The sequence below is a fragment of the Podarcis cretensis genome (assembly GCF_951804945.1).
Source record: "Podarcis cretensis genome assembly, chromosome: 4".
NCBI lineage: Eukaryota > Metazoa > Chordata > Lepidosauria > Squamata > Lacertidae > Podarcis > Podarcis cretensis.
The window spans coordinates 20,390,097-20,414,186 of record NC_137173.1 but is presented as its reverse complement, the minus strand read 5'-3'; the positions used below and the strand labels follow the sequence as shown (position 1 = coordinate 20,414,186).

Sequence of the window (24,090 nt, the reverse complement as noted above, 5' to 3'; positions counted from 1 at the left end):
AATGTCAGGTAGTTGTTTATCTCTTTGACATCTGCTGGAAGGGCGTTCCACAGGGCGGGCGCCACTACCGAGAAGGCCCTCTGCCTGGTTCCCTGTAGCTTTGCTTCTTGTAATGGGGGAACTGCCAGAAGGCCCTCGGCGCTGGACCTTAGTGTCCGGGCAGAACGATGGGGGTGGAGACGCTCCTTCAGGTATACTGCCGGGGATGATGGGAAGTTCAGCAACATCTGGAGGGCCGACAATTGCCCACACCTTTAGATGCCTAGGTGTGTTATTCCACTTGCTTCAAAATGTGCAAAGCCATGTCCCGGGCGCACCTCCTCCTCGTTCTTCTGGAAGGAGGATGAGACCTTTGCTCCAAAGTCAACTATCTTTAGGACAAAGGAAGAAGCATTGGCATGCCAGACACTGCCATTCCTTCTCAGCGAGCTCAGCCTGTTTTATCTTTGCATTTGTTTATTTGCAGTTCCAGACTCCCATTTATTCAGGGAATGCTCAGCCCAAGGCTGGCTTATCCTTCAGTGGTCGGGGGGGGGGGGGTCCATCTAATCTCAACCATCCAGAGGTTTCCTAGCACTTCACTTTGATGTGCTGTAGTTATTAAGCTGTGTTTTGCCCGTGCATTCATGCACATTTGTACACGTGTGTGCAAGATCTTTCTGACACGCTTGCGCATGTATATATCCTTGACATGTTTTCCGTGTTAACGTAGCTGGCTCCGTCATACCCCCTCTCCATTTTTTAAAAGTAATGCTTTAAAATCCCTCATGTGTCCGCTACTTCTGCCTCCATATTAAGTAGGAAAATGCCAGTTATGAAAGATTGGGGAGGGTATGTGGACAGAGGGAAGAACCACGCATGACAGTATGTATGTATGGATTGATTGATTGATTGATTGATTGATTGATTGAATTTATATCACGCCCTTCCTCTCTAAGGAGCCCAGGGCATCAAATAGACAAACAATCGAAAAAGAAAACAAAGCAAAAACATTCTAAAGCAGCCTTTCTCAACGTGTGGGTCCCCAGATGTTGTTGAACTACAACTCCCATCACCCCTAGCTAGCATGGCCAGAGCTCAGGGATGATGCAAGTTGTAGTTCAACAACATCTGAGGACCCACAGGTTGAGAACTGCTGTTCTAAAGGAAATTATAAACATTATTCCATCCACTTGCCAGGGACAGTGTTTTTCTGCTGCCAAATGCCTGGGTAAACTGGAATTCAAATTCCTCCTGAAGGTTAATAATGATGAAGGCAGACTCACCTTGCTAGGGAGCACATTCCACAGGCAGGGAGCTACCACTAAAAAGGCCCTGTCATGGGTTGGCACCAACCAGGGAGACCTTGGTGGGGCACCATCAACAAGGCTGCACACAGTACTGTGTCACAGGGGGCCTATTTTGCTGCTCTCCCCTTCCCCACCCAATTTTGTAAGAGAGGGAACCCATGAATTGGGTTCAATCTCTGCTGGTAGTCTCTTCCCTTCCTACAAGCTTGAGCATCGTTGATCGGTCAGTGACTTCCTGCTTTTTCACTTCACAGTGCAGCGTTATCTCTAGCTGTCTTGGCTTGAGAAACATGAGCAGCTGCCTTATACCAGATCACATAATTAGTCAATCTAATGGGAAACCTCTGGGATTCCCTGCTACTGGATCTTTTTAAGTGAAAATGCTAGAGAATAAGGCTTGGGTCCAACTGTACAGTGCACACTGCTGAACAGTGGTCACTCCCCATGGGCTGTGGCTCGAACCCATAAGGTGGCCTTCCCCAAGGGGGTTCCCTCCAGATGTTTTGGACTACAACTACATCCGCTGAGGCTGATGGGTGTTCTAGGCTGAAACATCTGGCGAGCACTGCATTGAGAAAGACTGTCATAAAAAAACTTTACTGCTTAGATGTCACAGATACCCTAGGTAACTTGAGTCTATTTATGACATTTTTAGTCACAGTGTAAGCAACTTGCACTGAAACCAGTTAAAAACAATGGAAAACATTCCAACCAATGAAGAGTAGCAGATGTAACTAATGGACTATTCTGAAATGTCAGAAACTCACTGGAAGAATCAGAAAACAGGAAGGAACAACTTTTAATAAAGAACGGGGGGATTGTGTAAACTGTTTGGAAAATTATTATGTACAAAGTCATTAGCTGGATCATCTAAAAACTCATAGTTAAAACGATTGACTAAGAAATAGTGAGAGAATAAATGAAAATTGGACTATTGAAAAGATGCAGGAAGAAAATGACAACCGAAGGAACCACGAAAGTCGGGGGAGGGAAGCCAAATGGGATATTTGTATTGGATGTTTGTTTGAAAAATTGAAAAAAATAAAAAATATTTTTTTACAAAATAAAAAAATGAAAAACAAAAGCCAGAACACCACAAGTAAGCCATATAATAAGAAGGTCTGCTACACACAATATATGGAGTGATCAGTGTAAATTTAATACTTAATGTTGTCTTCTTTTTTCCAGTGACGAACATGATGCCATAATTTAAAGCCTTTGCTCAGAAGACAAAGATGAAACCCCACTCTTGTTCCTGCTTTTAGAAGCAATCTCTTCCCCCTATGGAAAACAAGTCTTAAACTGTCCAGAGCCTACACTGGGTGCTTAATTGCTTTTTTTGGGGGGGTGTACCTTTCTGTAAAATTATGGGGGACCCAGATTCCGCAAGGATGCTGGATATTTCAAAGTGCCTTCACTGAAGAGTTCTGAGGACCGTCTACACAATTGGTCCCTACTTGGGGACTGAAGACATGAGCTTAGTTAAAAGTTGCGACTTCTTAGCCATTACACACTGAAAATCAGGGGATGTGGGCTCCACAACAGAACACAATGCTGTGAACATGCTTATGTCTACCACTCTTAAAGTTACGTTGTCCTTCTGTTCAGCAAATAAACCAAGCTTCTGTTTTCAAGATGGCAGGTGAATCCAAAAGCAACCTTTTTCACGTTGCTCTTCTTCAATTTGTGGAATGAGATTGTTTGGGCAGGGAGAAAAGTATTTTTGTTAGTGATCTGACGTTGCATGTGCCTTGAATTTTTGAGGAAAATATTTTTCTACTTTTAGCATATACAAGGGTGCGTGAAAGGGTTTTTTCATTCGGGCAGGAGAATTGTTTGCTTTCTTTCGTTTACCTTGTGTGTGTGTTTTTTATAATGATGCATCGTCTGTGTGCTAGTCCCTGCTGAGTTGGAGGTATATAATTCCAGTTAATTTTCAGCGCAACCTCTCACCACAAAAGCTAAGACCAGAATAATTGCTCCGCTGGTTCCGTGTGTGGTGAAATCTTATCAGATTCAGTACAGTGTGTCATATGAATTGGCTGTGTGGGACAGTGGAATACATGTTCCCTGCCTGCCTGATATATACAGTTCCTTGACTAGTTCATTGCTTGAATTCAGGCTTGTGTCTGTTAAATGTCGTTGAGAAGAAAGGCAGATTCGTAAGAAAGCTTCCACTGGGAATTATTTAAACTCGAATACATTCTGGGGATGTTTGTTAACGGACGAATCACTGTTTTGATATATATTTCTTTTCCTGCTCTTGCCTCTGTTCTTTTTTTTTTTATTTCATAGCGTAACATTTACCAGATGCAAAAGAGGGGAGTGCAGGCTTGTCCATGAGCTGTAATTCCTGTTCCAAGGAACTAGTTTGCATTGTCACGCTAAGCCACAGTTTGTTTTAAACCGTGGCTTCATCGCAGACCCCAGCAGCTACCATAAATAAGCCATAGTATGGCTTGTGTTGCGCAAACAAGGACTGCTTCATAGGAAGCTGTTTCAGACCTGCGGTGCCTTAAGCTCTGGCTCCCCAGAGTTTCGACAGGGGACATTCCCAGCTCTTCCTGCAGATGCCGGTCATTGGACCTGGGACCTTCTAGTTTTGCGCAGTGACAGTATCGTAGCCAATGAGGTTAATCTGAGGCGCGATTATTGCTCATTGGACCTGGGACTTTCTGTGTGCAAAGTAAGATGCTGTGCTACTGAGCTGTGGCCCACGAGCCATGAAACAGAAGGGGGTAAAGCCAATATTTATTCTGGGTTTATTTCTTGCTTTTCACTCGTGTTGTGTTTGGAACAATCAGAGCACGATCTGAGTTTGCATGACATGTCCAGCCATGTTGTGCACATTGACGATTAAGCCATCGTTTGTAACAAACTATGGCTCAGCACGGCATGCAAACCAACGTAATTTCAACCCTCTAAAAAGAGCTGTTCTCTGTCTCCAGCCTTGCTTGCTGCTGAGAAAAATTATGCACTGTTCACAGAGAGAAGGGAAGCTTAAACTCCTTTCATTTGTTGTGGTGGGGGGGGAGGGGACATCTCCTCCTCCTAGTTAGGACACAAAACTTCCTCCCAAGCTCCTGAATGTAGCCAGCAGACTTTCTCTTGCCCTCATGACTCCGACATCAGGTGCACATAAGCCCTTTTCTACTTCCCTCCCTTTTTGCATGGATGTAACTACAGATTATGGGACGCGGGTGGCGCTGTGGGTTAAACCACAGAGCCTAGGACTTGCCGATCAGAAGGTCGGTGGTTCAAATCCCCGCGACGGGGTGAGCTCCCGTTGCTCGGTCCCTGCGCCTGCCAACCTAGCAGTTCGAAAGCACGTCGAAGTGCAAGTAGATAAATAGGTACCACTCCAGCAGGAAGGTAAACAGCGTTTCTGTGCGCTGCTCTGGTTCACCAGAAGCGGCTTAGTCATGTTGGCCACATGACCCGGAAGCTGCACACCGGCTCCCTCGGCCAATAAAGCGAGATGAGCGCCGCAACCCCAGAGTCGGCCATGACTGGACCTAATGGTCAGGGGTCCCTTTACCTTTTTGACTGTACAGATTGCAGTGGAGTTCATACCTAAGTTGTTTTGAAATCTCTCTTTTTTAAAAACAAACAAACACAGAGAGTAATTAGCCAATGCACTTGTTTGTTTGCTTGCTGTTAATGTGCCCACTGTTTTGATGGTCTCTGATTGCATATCAAAAGTTCCCTGAAGTTGATGGGGGGCAATTAATGCATCTGTTTCATCTCAGAAAAGAACATACTAGTTTTTCACCACATCTTCGGAGGAAGATTATTGAAACTACTGCAATGTTCCAAGATATAAGAAGCAGAATAAAGCATCACGGGGCTGGTTAATAGCTAAAGGCTGTCGAGCAATGCTATACTTACCATGGGCGAGTCTGTGAATTTTTGTAACAAACACTTCCCAAGGGAAGCAGCTGGCACTATATATAGAAGCATTGTGTAATGGTGATTGTTGTGAATGCATCCAGTCTCCATGTACCCATAGGATGTTCCTAACAACCACTGCTAAGGGATGGATATTCATGATTGACAAATATCCCTCCAGGAAGCATATCTCAGTATTGCAAGTGGGAGTGCCTTTGAGTTACTTAGAAAACCCTTTGCTCTATTTAGCAGTTTTAAACCAGTTCAACGGACATTGCTTCTTCCTGAAGAATCTTGGCAACCAGGAAGTACATCCAGGAAGTACAGTGTGAAGCTGGTATCTGTTTGTCAACAGGCTTCTGGGAGTTTTTTTGTAATCTTCTTCCCCACCCCCCTTTCCCTCAAAAAAAGTTTAATATTTAATATGCAAGAGTGCTTACTGTTAAAATGATGGAGTCTGTTCATTGAACAAGAAGATTGGGGATTGGGTTTCCATCTATTTTTAAAAAGATGAAACAATTAGATAGATGATGCTCCAACCCCCCATTTTTTCCCCTGATGTGACAAGGATGCAAATTGTTCTGAGTAATTGTAATGAACATTCTTTTTTCTACCAAACAGTTGCCAGATTTATTCCAGAGGTTTTCAATATTTTTGAGTCCACAGCTCCCTTGACCAACTACATTCTTTCTGCATCTGCCCTCGGGAGAAATGCTCTCTGAGCCTTAGAAGCCCAATTATGTCCCCCCCCCTTTGCCTGCAGAGCTGGCAGCCTCTCACCCTTTTCCAAACACCCTCCCTTGTGGAATGTTCCCTCGGCCTCCTCTCCCCTCTCCTTGGGAGTCCTCTGAGCTGCCACAGCTACCGCCCCTGCTCTCTGAGCTGCCCTCCCCCCAAAGAGAGGTGCCTCCTCACACTGCCCCACAGGAGCCTGGGAAGCACCCCCTAGCCAGCCCTAGAGACACCATTTGCCTGGGGAGCTTGTAGCCAGGGCTGATGCAACAAACAGCTGTGCAAGCCTTTGGGAGGCAGAGACTCAAGAGGGCATCTGAGGAGGGAGGGAAGGGAAGGGAAGGGAAGGGAGACACACTGTTTGAAAACCACTGCTTTATTCAATTAAACTTGAGGGCCTTTATTCAACATTTTGCAACAGCTGGTAAGAAATACTCAGTTCCTGTATTTGACGGTTTCTTGTTGTCACCTACCTGCAGTATATATTTGATTTATCTCATTTTTTTTCTGCTGCCCTTCACTCACAGAAATAAAGGTTAATGAAAACTTTCGTTTGCAATCTGAGTGCTTTAAGGGATCTTGGAGGTTACTCCCAAGCCTACCTTCTCAGCATGTTTGCATTCCTGTCTGTGGTGTAGTGGTTAAGAGCAGTAGACTCGTAATCTGGTGAATCGGGTTCGCTTCCCCGCTCCTCCACATGCAGCTGCTGGGTGACCTTGGGCCAGTCACACTTCTTTGAAGTCTCTCAGCCTCACTCACCTCACAGAGTGTTTGTTGTGGGGGAGGAAGGGAAAAGGAGATTGTTAGCCGGTTTGAGACTCCTTCAGGTAGTGATAAAGTGGGATATCAAATCCAAACTACTACTACTACTACTACTACTACTTCATGACGTCTTTGCCAGCTTGGTCCTATCCACAGAATGGAAGATGGCAGAATCCCCAAGGGGCTCTACAGGGAGCTGACTTCAGGCACCAGAAGCGTTGACTGACCAACTCTGTGTTACAAAGATGTCTGCAAATGTGGTGGAATCTGGGTCCTCATTGCACAGCACGACCATCACTGAGCTACAGTCCATCCCTTATTCACACGAATTAAAGAGCAGCTGAGAAATGATCACTCAGGATGAGGTTTCTTAGTGGCCTAATCTTTCCTGCCCTTTAACATAAACAGGAGGTTTTATGATGCTGACTTTCTGAAACCTTCCCCAGCCATTCAGCCTTTGCTTAGGAAACTGGTGTTTATCTTTGCCTTTTGTCTGCCTTGGTCTGTTCAAAACTGTTTTGCAAAAAAATTATATATAAAGGTCACAGGGGGTTCAGTCCTGCACAGCAGTTAAGCATTCCTGTTTTTGCAGCAGTTCCTCAAGCAGGGCTGTCAGAAATGGTTTGTTTTATTTTCAAAGCTTTCAACATCCGTGTGAGTGGGAAGGAAATTCACTTTGTTCCAGTTACGATGAACATTTCTATAGCTAAATATGTTGTGCATTCTAGCTATAAGGGACTAAATTCATCCAAGCACTGATTATATATCCACATACCAACTCTTGAAACACCCAAGAGGCTTCTAATTCCTGCATTCCCTCCCACTCCAGCCTGTTCCCTGCCAAAATGCTCAACATTCTGCTCAAACTCAAAAGGCTGCGACTGGGAAGTGTTGCAAATTCATGTTTATAAATGTGCATATTTTAAATCCTGCACATGTGGGGGAAACTTGACCCTTGTATGGATAGTGCCATAAAGTTTAGCCACTAGGTGGTGCTGGACATAGCTGTCTGCTGGGTGGAAGCCAGCAAACTTTTTCAACAGGGGGCTGGTCCACTGTCCCTCAGACCTTGTGGGGGGCCGGACTATATTTTTTTTGGGGGGGGGGAATGAACAAATTCTTATGCCCCACAAATAACCCAGAGATGCATTTTAAATAAAAGGACACATTCTACTCATGTAAAAACACCAGGCAGGCCCCACAAATAACCCAGAGATGCATTTTAAATAAAAGGACACATTCTACACATGTAAAAACATGCTGATTTCCGGACTGTCCGCGGACCGGATTTAGAAAGTGATTGGGCTGCATCCGGCCCCCAGGCCTTAGTTTGCTAACCCATGCTCTTGTGTTTATTCTGTCCTTGATGGAGAAAAGGCAATGCAGACTGCACAAAGAAAACACAAACACAGATTATATTCCATTGAGATCAGACATGGAATATTAGATAGAAATTAACCAGGAACGAATAATCACCAAATGCACAGGCAGTACCTGAAAACCAAGTTCATCTAGGGCAGTTTTCCAAGATAGTGATGTTATTACTCAGATTGTCACTTGCTCTCTCTGAGTTACACAGAAGCCTTCAAGATTTGGAGCTGAATGGCTGAATAAACTGAACTAATGTGATTCATTTAATTGTTGATGATCTCAATTAAAAGGCTGTGTGTGTGTGTTTATAGTGCCAGCATATATCAGGGAAGTGGAACCACAGGGCAGGGGCAGCGGCAAATGTTTTGCCCTCTTTTGCACCTTTTACATGTTTTTGTCTGGCTAGAATGTGATGCATCTCACCTGTCTACACAGAGCAAGGTGGAGGTTGAGAAACCACTGACATTTGCATGGTTGGAGTATAGGTAAAAGCGACATCCATTGCTTCACCCACTTCCATCTCTTCCACCAGTGGCATGAAGCATTTGAAATGCTTCCCATGAGCTAATGCAGACCCTGGGATGAAAAGCAGCTCAAAACTTAAGTTGTATTTAGAAACATCAAAATAGTTTTTCCTTTTAATATATTTAAGCTTCTAGCATCACAAAATCGTCGTATAATATGAAGACTTTGCAAAAAGATACATCTTCCATTAGGGTAGATTCTGCTAGGCGATGAACCAGTTTAAGAACACACACCCTGTTAATATGCAACATGGGCTGTAGGTGCATATATTCCTCTTAGTTTCTCTGTGGCTCTAATGCAATCACGCTAATAGGGATGCAAATATTATTGCCACGTATGCAGAAAAGTATGTTTGCTTACGTTTTGACACAGCCAATAAGAACGACGAAGGCAACAAGTTTTTTTCTGAGGCTTAAAATTGAGGATACCATAGAGGGACACACACATACACACAACACCTGTTAAAGTTAAAAAGTTGTTGTAACAACCTCTTTTGACTGGAAATAGTGAAGGGAGAGGAGCCACCAAATAGATTTGGTCTCATAGTAGCAGAACAAACTCCCTCTGCTGCAACCAAGTATAATGGCAGGCAGCTAAAAGATGACAATATAGATGCATCTGGTGCTCCCAAAACAAGTCTAGGAGTGTCCAAACACTTCAAATTACTGTTTCCAAACACACACACCCTACACACCAATTTGTCACATTGAGCATGCTCTAAACTGGAACCGCATAGGGTGTGATAAGGGGAAGCAGCTGCAGCTGCAGCTGCAGCAGTAGCAGTAGAACAAACACGGAATTATTTAGTTTCCGACACCCTGATGCAGCACCTCATTTAATTTTTTTAAATTTTCCACAGGATCTAGCAATGTTAGGTGCTTAAGAAACATTTTAAGAAGTTCAGCAAAAAGTTCAGAGTTAGAATCATTTGTTGCCTTCAAAGTTGTCCTTATGCACTGCTAGCTACTTGGCGCGTGTCCTTTAGGTTTTGACCAGCCTGCACCAGAAGCCTCAGCAACTATCACACACAACGATGCCAGTGTTTATACGTATGAGCAAGAGCCCAATGTAGCATACATGACATTATACTTAAATTCCTTTGGATCCGTTCCAATTTTTCACTCAAATTGCACATGGAGTGCTATTGGACTCATGTCCCCTTTGTGGGCTTCCCATAGGCATCTGGCTGCCCACTGTCAAGAGCACAATTATTGGAGTAGCTGATCATTTACTCTGATCCAGCAAGACTTAAAATATATCTCTCATATATCTCACACACAAATCTCTCACATCTTCCCAGGAGACGGAAGAGGGCTTAATTGATGCAGTACGTGGTCATGACTGCTTACATCTGAATCCTGCTTTTCCAAATGATCTGACAGCATGCATCAAGGGTGGCTAACATTTGTCCCTCCAGATGCTGTTTGACTGCAATTTCCATCATTACTGCCTTCTTGGTAGTGACACCCACTCACCAGGTGTCAAAAAGACAAGACAACTGCAGAACTTTCTGAAGGCAGCCCCTTATTGACAAGGTTTTTAATGTCTCATGTTTGGCTGTTTTTAAGTTGAAAGCTACCCAGAGGGGCTGGATGTAAATAATTATTACTATTATTCTTCACAATGTTGGCTGGGGCTGATGGGAGTTTTGAGTCCAGCAGCTGCAAAACCACAGGCTAGCGTATATTATGGTTATTACATCGAGATTATCCTCACTTAGGGGCCTGAAAGATGGGTCACTTGCTGTCTCAGCATAACAATGTTATAACTAGATGGGGATTCAAACTGGGCAAGCCAAATGCATTATCTACTACATTGGCTATCAATTGTCCCCCACCCCACCCCGGGCTTGTGATGCTAGAAAAGCTATTGTTAAGTGAACTTTATGATCAAGGAGCACAATTCCAACAATATTGGAAAGTCTATATGGCCACTAGAAGGCAAATATCTGAAATCAGGAGAACACATGGGTGAGGGCACTGTAGTGACTAGCTATTGTTTAAACACAAGTATTTGGGAGCTGCATCCTACTTAAGATTTTTAAAACGCATGTATAGATCTATAATACGGACAGTGTCTAAAACAGTTTTTCCTTCCCTTTAGTGATGGTAATGGAGCAAGTCTGAAAATGAGGCTGAAAATAAATTCCAACAATGTTCCTTGAACAACTTTTAATATTAAGTTTATTTCACAAATAATTTTTTAACATTATCAGATCATATATAAAGCAACGTAGCACAAGTCTTTTGCATTGAACCTTGGTGGTATATAGTTTGTCCTATGACCAACTCAAGCAATACCTGCATAGATGCTTCAATTATCAAACTTCTGCTCATAATTCAGTCAGTTATCAGGGATGGGGAACCTGCAACTTCCTGGGAGCCATTAGACTCCAGCTTCCCCGTCACTCACAGTCAGCAGGGCCTATAGCTAAAGTTAATGGGAGCTTCACTAAAACAACATATGGTAAAGCTACAGGTTCCTCAAATGTGGTCTATATAAAATATATTTTAGATTAACCAGTTATACATGTCAGAAAGCTTCCCAATAGGTTAACAAATAATCAACAGCTACTTTTGTGAACCACAAACTGTAACACACCCTGCAAGGTTGCTCACTCCCATCTTTAGTAACATTTGGTTCCAAGGCACTACAAAGCTAGACTGGATTAGCAATCCAGTCATTTGAGAAACAATAACTGACCCAAAAAAGTGCCCACTGAGCTGCAGTGTGAGGATCTTGCTGATCAAACTCATTTTATGCCCTTCATGAAAGAAATGTCCGCACTGTACCCTTGATTGTCCCTCTGCATATAGGGCATTTTCTAAGGGAAGGGGCACATTCTTTACACACAACTAAGTGGCCACATGGGATGAAGACAATGGACACTTCCTTGTCCATGCAAACTTTGCATGTTCTCTCTTCTTGCAATCGTCTCAGCTGTTCTTCCATGGGCAGGCCTGCAGGGGAGAAAACATATGTTATATATGTTCCAAATTGCTGTATTTTACAACACAAAGAAATACCACTGTTTCCAAGTCTCTCCCCATCCATCCCAAAAACTCCCTTTGTTTTCTTTTTCTGCATCCACCAATACATGTTGGAGTTATTCTAACTGACGAAAAGCCTTCAAAATCAGAGCTTTATAGTTTTCCTGAAGGTGTACCCATTCAGAAACTGCTCGCAAAAATGATTCAAAAAGAAAATGTGAAGATGTGCTTCATGATGCTATTCTTGCAACAAATATTCTTGCATTTCCTATAGGGGAAAGATGTGGAGGCTCCAGATAACAAACTACCAGGGATGTGCAGAAGGCAAGTTTCCATTTCATTCTTGTTACAAGAAGAAAGGACTGGAATTTACTCAAAATCATGGCACCTGCCTAGACTTCTTAAACTGTGATTTCAAACTGCAGAAGTAGGAAAACTTTTATACAGTGGCACCTCGGTTTTCGAACGTCTCGGAAGTCAAATGTTTTGGCTTTTGAACGCCGAAAACCCAGAAGTAACTGCTTCAATTTGTGAACACTTTTCGGAAGCCAAATGTGCCATGTGGCTTTCATATTGAGTTTTCCAGATGTAAATGCATGCTTTGGTTTTCAAACATTTATTGAGTTGAACTGTCTTCTGGAATAGATTACATTCGAAAACCGAGAAACCACTGTATATGGTGCTTCTCTATACCAAGTATCTGAAACTATTTAAAATGCGAGTTTTAAAATTTATTTTTATAAGCAATCCATATTATTTCAAATGGTGCCCAATGTTATTTTAGTGAATTCAGTTTTTACCTGAAACATCTTCTGTCGGAAAATAAGGCATTTTCTTCTCCTCTAAAAAAATAAATAAAAAATAGTTCTGTTCAATAAACGTAAGACTTCCTGCAAACAATAAGCTGCCATACTAATCGTCAGGGTTCTATGGTTTCCGGCATACAATCCCTAAAGCAAGGCCAATGACCTCTATTACTGCTCTGAATTATAACATGCTAAGTCTGCCATCTCTCAGAGAAGTGGCAATTAGATGTTAACCAGCACATTCTTTTCTCAAACTCACCGAACAAGTCTTTGTATAATACAAAATCGCACTCTTGTAAACAGTTTCTGAATATGTTTGCAGCTGTGTTTCCTTTCACCAAGATGGTATCAATCAGTTCTCTCGCTTGCAGTGGTGTCTGGGTTTTTTGTTTAATAACATGGTATTCAATGTCAGTTATTACTTTGGATGTTAATAAACTTTCAAGGATAGGAAGCACACATGTCAAGCGCTGAAACAATGCATTTCGGTTCTTCCTGATTAAGGACAGATCTAAAATATAAATAATGAAAAATGGTTATAGTTCAATTTGTTTAGCATTGGAAAATTTAAGGAGAAATTTTGAAATCACAAGAGGGTGGAGGAGAATGGAATTGAAAATAATTTATGCTTCTGAAACAAGTTTAGGTATGATAAAGAAAATACAACATTTCAACATTCACAAAGCCTGCAGGTCTTCCTCCCCAGCCTTCCCTCACCTGAAAAATGACTGTCCCAAAAGGTTGGAAGAAAGTTGAATTATGCTTTAAGAACAATTTTCTTATGTGTTAACTTAGCATATAAAAAGAGTGTACTGTCTGGTGTACTGATAAAATGGATTGGGAGTGAATGCGGACAAAGCATTTGCATTGTATCATATTTACGTAGCTAGCCTATTCTGGACCAACTGAAGTTTCCAGGCCGTTTTAAAAGGCAGTCCCACATTTAATAAATTGCAATAATCCAACTATGAGATTACCAGAGCATGGATAACTGTAGCAAGGTTCTGTCCAAATAGGGCTGACACTGGCAAATCAGTGAAAGATGACAAAAGGCACACCAAGAGCACTTCAAGTTATGAGTCTGCTTCTTTAGGATTAGTACAATGCCATCCAGAGAAGACTGATCACTACCTAATTGGGTAAACCAGCCACCAAACAACAGTACCTCCAACTTGCCTGAACTGAATTTCATTTAGGCTCACAGGTAGAATATTAGTTTCCAAGTTACAGGAAGTAAAAGTCACAACTTTATTTTGCATTCACTTGACACACAGAGTCCAATGCCAGGTACCACAGTTTAAGAAGAATGTAGAAAAAATAATAATGAGATCGGAGGGCAACAAAGATGGCTAATTGGTACTGGAAGTAGGTCCTATGCAGAAAAACTGATGGAACTGGATATACCGTATTTTTCCGGGTACTGGACGAAGTTTTTCGACTCAAAAACCATGTCCAAAGACTGGGGTCGTCCAATACAAAGACAGTGCCATGGCGGGGGGGGGGGGGGGAGTGGCGCAGCACCAGCCATTCGGTTGGCAGGAGCATGGCTTCCGATGCCGTGGCGAGCGATCTGGGGGGTGTTTCCTGCCCACAGCTGCATGGGGGGGGGGAGAAGCTGCGTGCCGCCGACCAGCTCTTTGATGGGAGCGCAAATTCACCCGATGCTGCTGCGCACGGGAAGCACTCCCTGGATCATTTCCCATGCACGGAGGTGTCGGGGGAGGTTGCACTCCTGCAAACTGGATGGCTGGAGGGAATGCAAATTCACCTGATGCCGCTGTGCATGGGAAACAATCTAGGGCAGTGTTTCCCAACCTTGTGCCTCCAGCTGTTTTGGGACTACAATTCCCATCATCCCTTGCCACTGGTCTTGCTAGTCAGGGATGATGGGAGTTGTAGTTCAAAAACAGCTAGAGGCACAAGGTTGGGAAACACTGATCTAGGGAGTGTTTCCTGCCTGAAGCTGCATGGGGGGAGAGGCTCAACAACTTTGGGCCATCTCCCCTCACTTTCTTAAAATTTAGTACCCCCAAATGGGGGGGTGTCCTTATACAAGGGGGCGTCTTATAGACTGAAAAGTATGGTATTTAGCCCAGAGGTTGATGAGAGAAACAGTAATACAATTCAAATAACTGATGGATTGTCATCTAGCGACCCTAGATGACAGGACTAGATCTAACAAAAACAATTTGATATGGAATCCTTGAGGGCTGTGGGCTCTTCCCTTCTGGGAATTTTCCAAGTGGAAGCTGGGAAGACATTTTTCAAGGATGGTTATGAAGAGAATGAAGCAACATAACAGATTCTGTCACTAGAGCTTTTTACATACCTGATGTCACTTCCTCTGCTTGCACCACCTTCTCTTCTTCATTCTTCTCATCTCCTGCAGCAATGAGGTCGGACACAAGATCATTTACAGACTTATAATTCTCTCCGGTTGTTAAGATTTTACTCTGAACAGTCTGCTTGACTAGTCTTTTGCTGAATCCCATCTCCAAGGCAGCTTCAACCACTGGGGTTTTCATCATGATTGCATCTTCTGAAGCATTCTCACCAGGTCCAAAATGAATAACTGCTCAGAGAAAAATTCATGGCATTGCTCATTAGATCCATATGGATTTTGAAGAATATGTTTTAAATTTAAATTAAAACAGAATAAGATCATGTTTACATCCGGTTCCATGTCCAACATTGAAAAAACCTTTGCTTTACTCTTATGCAAATTAGCTTTTATATTAGGCTATACTAACGGCTTTTTCACACAAGAAGCTTACGGATGTGAACATATTAAACTGTCTTATACTAAGTCAGACCACGGATCCATTTAGATTAGCAGTGACCCAGAACAGAAATCCAAAATCTCAGCAAAGGCTTTTCTGAATTGTACTATCAGGGACCTTTTTGTCTAAACATACTAGGGACTGAATCTGGAACTGTAGGCACACAAAGAATGTGCTCACCTACAAAGCAGTGAGACCTCCCCTTCAGAAACGTACAGACCCTATATCTTTCTGCAATAGGCAAGAACCAACCAGCTTCTACTCCATAAGTAGAATCACTAATCAACTTACTAGATAGGATGTTTGTAAGTTACAGCAGCTGACATAGGAACTATGCTTGACAGCAACACTAATTAATTCACTAGCTGTATTTGGAAAAGCAGCTTTTTAAAGTCCAGAGCAAGCTATCAAACAAATATTTTGAGCCTCTATTATACAGTCTCCATAAGTGATATTGGCTTTCTCCAACTTAGGTCAGATCAATTCACAGGATGATACCTAATGTTGATCATATTCAAGTCCATTGATTTCATTGGGGTTACCCTGAATATAACTTATTTGGACCACCCACAGTAATTTCAAAGCTATCCACAATATTTTTTTGCACCACCAGGGGGCCCCTATGAAAATGCTGAGAGGGGTTTTGCTAGCAATCTCAATGAAGACCTTAAGAAGAAAACGACAGTCTTATCTGAGTGTGCTTTTTCAGGAACTGCGCATTGAGTTTGGATTTTTTTGAAGTGTTTGCCATGGTTGCTGAATTCTCATTTTTTGCAGTTTTTGTTATTTATTATACTTGCTGTAAGCTACTCTGAAGGTCCAATTACTGGTGGAAGAGCAGGAAAAGTTATTCATTATGTTCTTGCCAAGTTGTGGCAAGATATGAACTGCATTAACATTCCACTTAGTAAGCAAGGCAATGCAAATGAGAATAAGACAAACAGAAGTCTCCTCATTTTGAGAGTACAATACCAAGGGACAACAGTTATTTCTGAGAATCCATATTTAAGTTGCTTTGTAAGACACAATACTTCTAGATAAATGATTAAAACCTGATAGTGCTAAGTGTTTTTGGTATTCCCTATTTAACAAACAGTGCTTTCATATTCCAAGTGTCCATGCCAACTTAAATATCTTGTAAAAAATACTTACTTGGATCAATATTTTCATCCACAGGTGTATCTGAGGTGGATAACAGCTACAAAACACAGAAAGAGGGTTTTAAAATGAATGTAATTTTTGTGTATTAAAACAGAAGTGAACACAAGAAGTTTGCCAAAATTTAAACCACTTAAACAGTCACCCTAAACATCTGCATGCACTCTGTCCTGACCACCACAGCAATGTTCTTGTCAAACACTTTGAGGGCCGACTGTTGCTGTCACAATACATTGTCAACTGCCAGAAGAAAGGGGAAGCTTGTAGCTCCTATATGCAACTTTGATTGTTAGCTGCAGTGAGCACAGTAACAGATCACACGTCAAGCAGTTTGCTCAACTAGCCACTTAGTCACTCTTAGGAAACCATCACAGTTGCCATGTGAAATTGACAAGTTTCTACTGAATCACAAAAAACTCAGATGCTCTCTAAAAGACCACATCCTTTGACCTTGTCATTTAATCAAGTTCACACCTTTATTTGTAGCCACTTTCAGCATGCCTAACACATGGTCGGCTTTTATGTGATTAGGGGGAAGAGATTAAAATTAAAGGCTCTTCTAGAGAGCTTAGTTTGAAAGTGTCCAATTTAAAAATCTATGAGGTACAGTGGTACCTCGGGTTAAGAACTTTGCTTCAGGATGAGAATAGAAATTGTGCGGCGGTGGTGGTGGGAGGCCCCATTAGCTAAAGTGGTGCTTCAGGTTAAGAACAGTTTCAGGTTAAGAAAGGACCTCCAGAACGGATTAAGTTCTTAACCCGAGGTACCACTGTAATACACAAGAATACTGCTGAAATCAGAGCAAAGTAGTTGTTTGAATACCTGTTCAAGAAGATGGGGGAATCTTACTTGAATCTGATGGACAAACTCTTGTCCTTTCATATGCCGCAGGTACTCACATCTAGAAGATAAAATGCAGTGTTTCAATTCTAATATACAGATTGTACATTGTTCCAGATACATGCAGACCGAAGTGCCTAAGATAAGCCATATGCATGCCCAGTTCTAAATGTTCACTTTTGAAGTGGAGTTTGTAATCTGACATGACAACTCCTCCAGATACATAACATATTAACAGAGAATCTGCTCCGTTTAAACCACGGTCGGTCAATCTATGACCGAAAGGTCACATGCAGCCCTCAATCTTCATGTGGGTAGGGGAAAATCTGGATGGAATAAGCAGGGGAAATATGGAGGGAGAAATGAGAAGGGTGCAGAGAAAGCCTTCTGAGAATGATCAGTTCAGTCCCCTGCAAAAACTATTTAGTCACTCCCTGGCAGCCCACTTAGCAGGGGGGAAAAGAGAATAGAATATAGTCTGCTTACTGCTAGCATCTGCCCCCAACAATTGCCCCAAGGGGAGTACAACTCTCAGCAGGAAAAAAACAATACTCCTCTTAAAATAGATCTCTTTGGGATACTAGTTTTGCCTTTCAGTTCCAAATATATTAAGATTAGGACCATAATTGCTACTATTTCAAAGAAATTTAGATGTACCTTGGAAACCATTTAGCATGTTCTACCCATGGATCATCCCCAGACTCCCAACACCTGAGTCCACCATCACAGCAGAAACATTTAACATCATCATTGCGACCTGAAGAGGGGAGGGGAAAAACAGTTTATATAATATTTTTAAAGATACGTTCAGCAGTCACTGATTAAACAGTTAAAAAAAAAAATTAGATAGAGTCCAAGTGACCAAAAATAGGCAGCTCACTTACCCACATAATAGAAGCCAGCATCTGCAAGCCGCGGTGGCTGAACTGGAACTGCAGCTGGCCAGCTTTTGAAAGTGTTGAGGCGCATTACGTAGGTCTGCATGCTCATATTGGAGACTGTGAAACTGGTCTGGTCACACATTTGTTCCACAAAAGGGCAGTTTGGAAAGTGCCTCCGATGTTCCGACATGGCATTATCCTTAGGCTCCCAGTTACTCAGTTGACCACCACAGGCAAAACAAGCCACCTTGTCTGCAGGCCCAATGTAATAAAATCCAGCTTTTGCCAAAGAAGATGGTGACAGAAATGTCAGTGGCCATGACTCAAAAGTGCGCAGTCTGTCTTCCTCTGCACTCATTGCATAATTGACTGTTTTAGGTCTCAAATGGGACAAGTCTTCAACTGCCCTGGATGTGACTGGATCATGAGGAAAGCTTCCACTGAAATAGCCAACTTGATCCATATTTGCTGCTGGTGTCAGGGAATGTGAAGAAAGGCCAAAGGCAGTTGGAGGTGAAAAGGCAGAATTAAATGATGAACCGAGATTGTTCAATGGAGTCAAACTCTTTACAAAGTTGCAGCTGGGGTAGAGTTGCTTATGCTTGTCCAGAGCCTTGTCACCTTTTTTCCAGTTATCCAACATCAAGCCACAACTAAAACATTTTACTTTGTCTTTCACACCAGTGTAATAGAAACCAGCACGGGCGAGACTCCTTTCAGATACAGGTACATTCTGAGGGAAAGTCGAAAAGGTAGACATCCTGTAGAGTTCACATGACAGATCGTACGTCAGTTCACTTACATCACTGCTATTCCTCAGTTTGGACGGTAATGAATCATATATGTTCATGACGATGAAATAAGATAGGAGAATGGGACGAGTCTGAAGCCTGGGAGATAGTTTTGTGCAAATCTGATTAACTTCCAGGCCATAATAAAATAAAAACCTGAAAGCAAAACATTGCATGCAATTTCTTTATAAAGTATCTCTTTCATTCAGTACTTTCATCTTTCTGGCTAAACATAATTTGTTCTCTTTTTCAAAATGCACACTTCCTTAAAACACTGTAGTTCCTTCTTTCTTACAAGTGCTAATGTTCCCCTTCTCATTATGGCAGAAGGGAGAAAGCCTTAAAAATAAAGTGTGAAGAAGAAAACTAAATATTTAGCCCATAGCCTGTAAATTTGGACATGAGTCCCACCCAAATCAAAGGAAGTCCAAATAAATTAAGTTAGTATCAGGCTGCAGCATTAGTTTCCAAATCCTGTTACTATGTAGAAAATAAAAGTGCAGAAATGTAGGGTATTAAGGAAAAGCAGAATCTGTAGGCATATGTATGACTTGCTTGTAGTTGGCTACATATTGCTGAGAAGCCTTTTCCCCTTTAAAGTCAAATTAAACCAGGAATGTATGGGTTGTACCCAACTAGGTTTTACTTAAAGTAGACCCACTGAAAGTAGTGGATGCAAATCTCCATTGATTTCAGTGGTGCTACTCTGAATATGACAAATATAGGATACCACCCTGTGTTTTGAAACTATGGTACATAAATACATCTGCTCCCTCTAAAGATTAGTTTAATTCTTGCCAAGAAGATACTCAAGGATTTCCCCTCAAATACATCCATGAAGTTTTGGAACTATTAAGCTAAGGGTGAGCTCTGCAAACCACTATTGCTCTTGCCCTGGACACCAACAAGCTTTAATCAGCCCTGGAACATTTTCTTTCCTTATGTTGTTGCTGATGTTTTATAGCATAATTTTAACCAGGTTGCTTTACTATTATTAGAAGTTTATTGTGTTTAACATAATTATATTGCTTAGGAGAGGAAAAATGGAACATCGGTAGGGCTGTATTGAAATTTAATAAATAATAATAATACTCATTAGCTAAAATATTTAGGCAAGTCATGTCTCTCCTTAATAAAAGCAAAAATAATTTTAGTATTTATGCACAAAACTATCTCCCAGACTTCAGACTCAAGTCCCTTTTAAGGGGCTTAGGCAGCCATATTGCAATATTGGGTCCACAAGGAGAAACAGTAAATGTACTGTGTGATAAACACAAGGTTACCAAGACCTGCATGAAGAGAAAAAGATATATGAGCTTCTTTAAAAAGTTACAGTATACTGTGTGTGTACACAGTTGTAAAGCACTACAAATATTCAATGGCAATAAACTTCACTTCACAGTTATATTTTTAGCCAGACTCTAATAACTTGTCTATGCCAACTGCTAGAATGGACTGGTGTTGAACTGAAGCCAATTTAGCTCACAAAGCATCTTTTGTGCCTATACTGAAAGACCATAAAGGAATCAGTGTTAACACCACTGATGTAGAGTTGAGCAGTTCAGGTTAGCTGAAAATCTCTCAGAATGGTGGCGGGGAGCGGGGATCAAGATTCCCTGCTAACTGTACACAAGAGGAGGCCATGTATGAAGGCTCCCGTAAGTTGATATTTACCTGCACATAGGAAGCACTCATATCTGCCAATGTGTAAGCTTTCTATGTAGGGATTTTCATGTGGAAAACAAGGCATCCTCTGAAAGCTCTGACACTGAGGTCAATGCTTCCTCTGAAAGCTTACTGACATTGAGGTCAATGCTTCCAATTGTGCAGTGTATTTAACTATTTCAAAAGTTGTTCTGGAACTGACTGCAGATTACTACAGGTATTATTATTCCAAAAGTATTTTGGTTCACGGTGCTTTGGTCACAATCAATCAATACTTTTCATAATTCCATTATGCTTAACGTGACTTTTTATACACAGACTTTCCATCTAGGAAAGTGTCTGTGCTGCGTGATGTATCATACACCATCATGGAGTGAACGCATGCATATTTATATCCAGGCAGAAAGAGATCTTAAACTCACAGTTCTTCAGAATTTAAAAAATGGCATTTCTGAAGTATGGGAACACAGAAAATTAATGAGTTAATTAGAAAACTATGCAATCTGTTAAGTAGTATCTAAATGAGCTAGCAGCCGTAAATTAAGTGCATCTCAGCTACTGCCTCTTTGGAGGAGCTAAGGCATATTTTAAGTGCCTGATGTAGGAAGGCATCCATAATACTCAAGTCTTGCACATCTACACTTTCTGAGTAATTAGCAAATCATTTTAGCATAACAATACACCATTGGCTGTCAGCAGGGATCAATTTATTCCTATGATAGGCAACTAAGATTATGTCAGACTTTCAAAAACAAATGGCACTTTGGATTTTTAGCATCTTCAAATGAAGTTATTTTTTATTTCCTGTGAATCTGTCTGTGGTAGTCTAGACAACATCCCATACTCAAATAAATTAAATTACAGGCCCTTATTAGCCTATTCCATTATTTGACACCATAAGGCTAGCACATGTACTGCAGCATAACCTTTCATACATCCATCAGATGTTTGAAGAGCCAACTTCAGAGGATAGGTATATAAAGCACAGTGTGTGAAGAAAAAAAGGTATTATAAAAATAAAACAAAGTGAGGTCAAAAGGAGAAAAGTTACAAGGGATGATTTACAGAATACAAAATGAGATTTAGGGACAAACAATAAAAGATCCAGAATGTCTAAACTAGTAATGGGCTGACAGTAAAAGATGAACAGCACACATTAATACCCACAATAACAGAGATATGGCAAGTCTATCAAGTAACCCTGGCTGTGCTACAAGTATATACCTATTTGCCTATACTGTGTTCCTAATATGTGAACCACCCTGAAACCTCCGGGTATAGGGCAGCATATAAATTCAATAAATAAATAAATTAATAATATTATTTTAAGACGTTTAAGTATACTCAGCTGAACTAAAATGGAACAGCAGTCTAAGATATAAAAGAGCACCTATTTATTAGACTTGCACTGCAGGATTGCAAAATAACAGTGCAGTCCACATAGGTCAAAGGAACATCAAACAAAAGGTCTAAAGGTCTGGTGTGAGCAAATGGAAAACTACAAGTGTGAGGCCATTAAAGGAGGAATGAATAAAATGTCAACAGACTGTGCTAGATGACAATGAGGAGAAACAATAGTTACATTCCAAAAGTAATAACTAAAGGGAACAGTGGAATCAAAGTACCAGCAAAGTTTAGTAGCAGTTGTTAAAGCAGGATAGGAATGTAGTCATAAGGTACCCATCATCTACTGCTATCTTCATGTCCTGCTCTGACCACTGGAAGAGTATCCGTCTGGCTGCTGTTATAAACAGAATGCCGGACTTTGATAGACCCAGGTCTGAAGTGCTTGGTCATCCCTTGATTTTATCAGTTGCTCACATCAGCTGATAATGTGAACATGTGGCTCTGATCTAGATAGCCACAGAGACTGCATGCCACTCTATTTAGCATTAGCACATCAATTTCTTTTCATCTCTGAATCCAGCTGTCGCATCAATACGTAGTAGCCTCCAATTTATGTCTTCCACTTTCATGTCCCGTTCCTAGCAATTCTCCCTAGTCATCACAGTAACATGAAACCACTTTCAAACTGTTCTAGGAAACTTATCATTAACTACAGACAAACTTCTCAGAAAAGGAACTTGATCACCTCTAACTAGCATTTTCCTGCAATGTACAACAACTGCAGAAAGAGAGGCTATATCCTAAGACCCTAGTCTTCAAATGACTGCCCAGTTCTGTTTGTAATCTGCTGGGGGGGGGCTTTTTAAACAATCAAGCAGCATATAAATTATATTAAAGTAAATAAATAAATGTTCAAGTTAACTTTGTAAGCTTACTTTGAGGTAACTCAACAAAATAGTAAGCTCAGCCCTTACATAATATGCTTACTCACCTAAGCCCCACTGTGCTCTATGGGGCTTTGCTCACGGGGCAGCTTGAAGACTGCAGTCCCACCCCCCTCTTTCTCTCTCCATCAACTGCCGTGCACTGCCGATTTGTCAACTTTGCGGCTAAGCTCTGCGGCTTTAATTTCGTACCCCATCCCCCGCAAAAAAAATATAAATGCACACCACGCCTGTTTTGATCGGGCACTTACGTGTCCTCCTCCTACGAGCCTAAAGTTTCAGCTCCCCGCCCGGTTTAAATCGCGATAGTTGGCAGTGGCCCGATTTTTTAAAAAAAAAATTCGCTTAAGCAGCTGCGTGTGCGTGTTAAAAAATAAAACTGCTCCTAACCGCCGAGTTCATCGCCCTAATTCTTTTTGCAAAACGCTTTGAGGTTCCTCCGTTGAAAGCTGAAGCGGCACAAGGAGATACATTGCACTGCTCTGCACTTAAATCGAATTTTTCGCATTTTTAAAGCCCTGGGACCGTCGTGTGAACAAAGGATGATGACGATGATGATAGTAGTAGTAGTAGTAATAATGTGTAGTTATAACAGCATTATAATGATAAAAAGAAGAGCAGTAGTGTACTAGTATACAGTAATATTATTAGTATATTGTTATACAGTAATATTACTAGTATATTGTTATACAGTAATATGAGCCTGTTGTTATACAGAAATAACGTATAAAAGTAATAATAATAATAATGATAGCAGCAGCAGTAGCAAAAGTGTAAAAAGAACAATCCCCCCCCCCCCCCACAAACGCAGCAGCGGCGGCGGCGGCACAATAAGGCCCCACCCCGACCCCGACCCCTCGGCCCCACTTACCGCTAGGCCCTCCCAGGCGAATTTGGAAGTCTCCGCCGGCCGCCTCCCGGCCCCTATATACTGGGGGAGGGTGGGAAAGGGAAACTCACGAAGCAAGATAGTCGGAAAGAAGCGAGGAGCGGGGCTAGAAAGCCGAGCGGGGCCCGCCCCAAAGGAGGGAGGGGAAATAACTCGAGGACGGAAATTCCTGTCATCAACCGCGGGCTCCTCCTCCACAGGCCTCGGGTTTCTTCCACAAACGGAAAAAGCCCCTCGCAGCCGAACAAGCCAGGCTCTGCGGCCGTTGCGGCGCATGCGCGGTTAAGAGCCCTGCGCGAGGACGGCCTGTTTTTATATTTACCTCAGGTGGCGGCTCGGCTGGATCCGAGGGAGGAGCAACGGCGGCGTCCTGGATCATGACAGGAGCTGAAGCAGCGTCCACTCAGGTGGACGCCAGGCCTTTCCACACGA

General features: G+C 41.9%; 2 protein-coding genes across 6 annotated transcripts in view; one reads left to right on the top strand and one right to left on the bottom strand.

Moving 5' to 3' along the window:
* Positions 1-6,459, top strand: part of TMEM123 (transmembrane protein 123) — a 29,212-nt gene extending 22,753 nt beyond the window's left edge. Inside the window, exon 5 of the mRNA XM_079974147.1 lies at positions 2,478-6,459. Within this exon, the coding sequence (XP_079830273.1) occupies positions 2,478-2,502 (25 nt within the window). The 3' untranslated portion in view covers positions 2,503-6,459. The remainder of the gene's footprint in view (positions 1-2,477) is intronic.
* A 4,264-nt stretch (positions 6,460-10,723) lies between these two features.
* On the bottom strand, positions 10,724-23,917 carry BIRC2 (baculoviral IAP repeat containing 2). Of its 5 annotated transcripts, none has more exons than XM_079973785.1 (9): positions 23,641-23,917; positions 18,026-20,102; positions 17,799-17,898; positions 17,124-17,202; positions 16,296-16,341; positions 14,693-14,746; positions 12,623-12,874; positions 12,358-12,399; positions 10,724-11,527 (listed from the first exon to the last, which is right to left on the bottom strand). In XM_079973785.1, exons 2-9 carry the CDS (start codon positions 18,987-18,989, stop codon positions 11,334-11,336), a joined length of 1,731 nt encoding a protein of 576 aa, XP_079829911.1. In that variant the 5' UTR covers positions 18,990-20,102; positions 23,641-23,917; the 3' UTR covers positions 10,724-11,333. The 5 variants fall into 5 exon arrangements, with proteins under 5 accessions (XP_079829911.1, XP_079829907.1, XP_079829909.1 ...); XM_079973781.1 differs by having other exon boundaries at positions 14,693-14,935; positions 23,641-23,914; XM_079973783.1 differs by having other exon boundaries at positions 14,693-14,935; positions 18,026-18,969; positions 23,641-23,914.
* Positions 23,918-24,090: the final 173 nt, after the last annotated feature.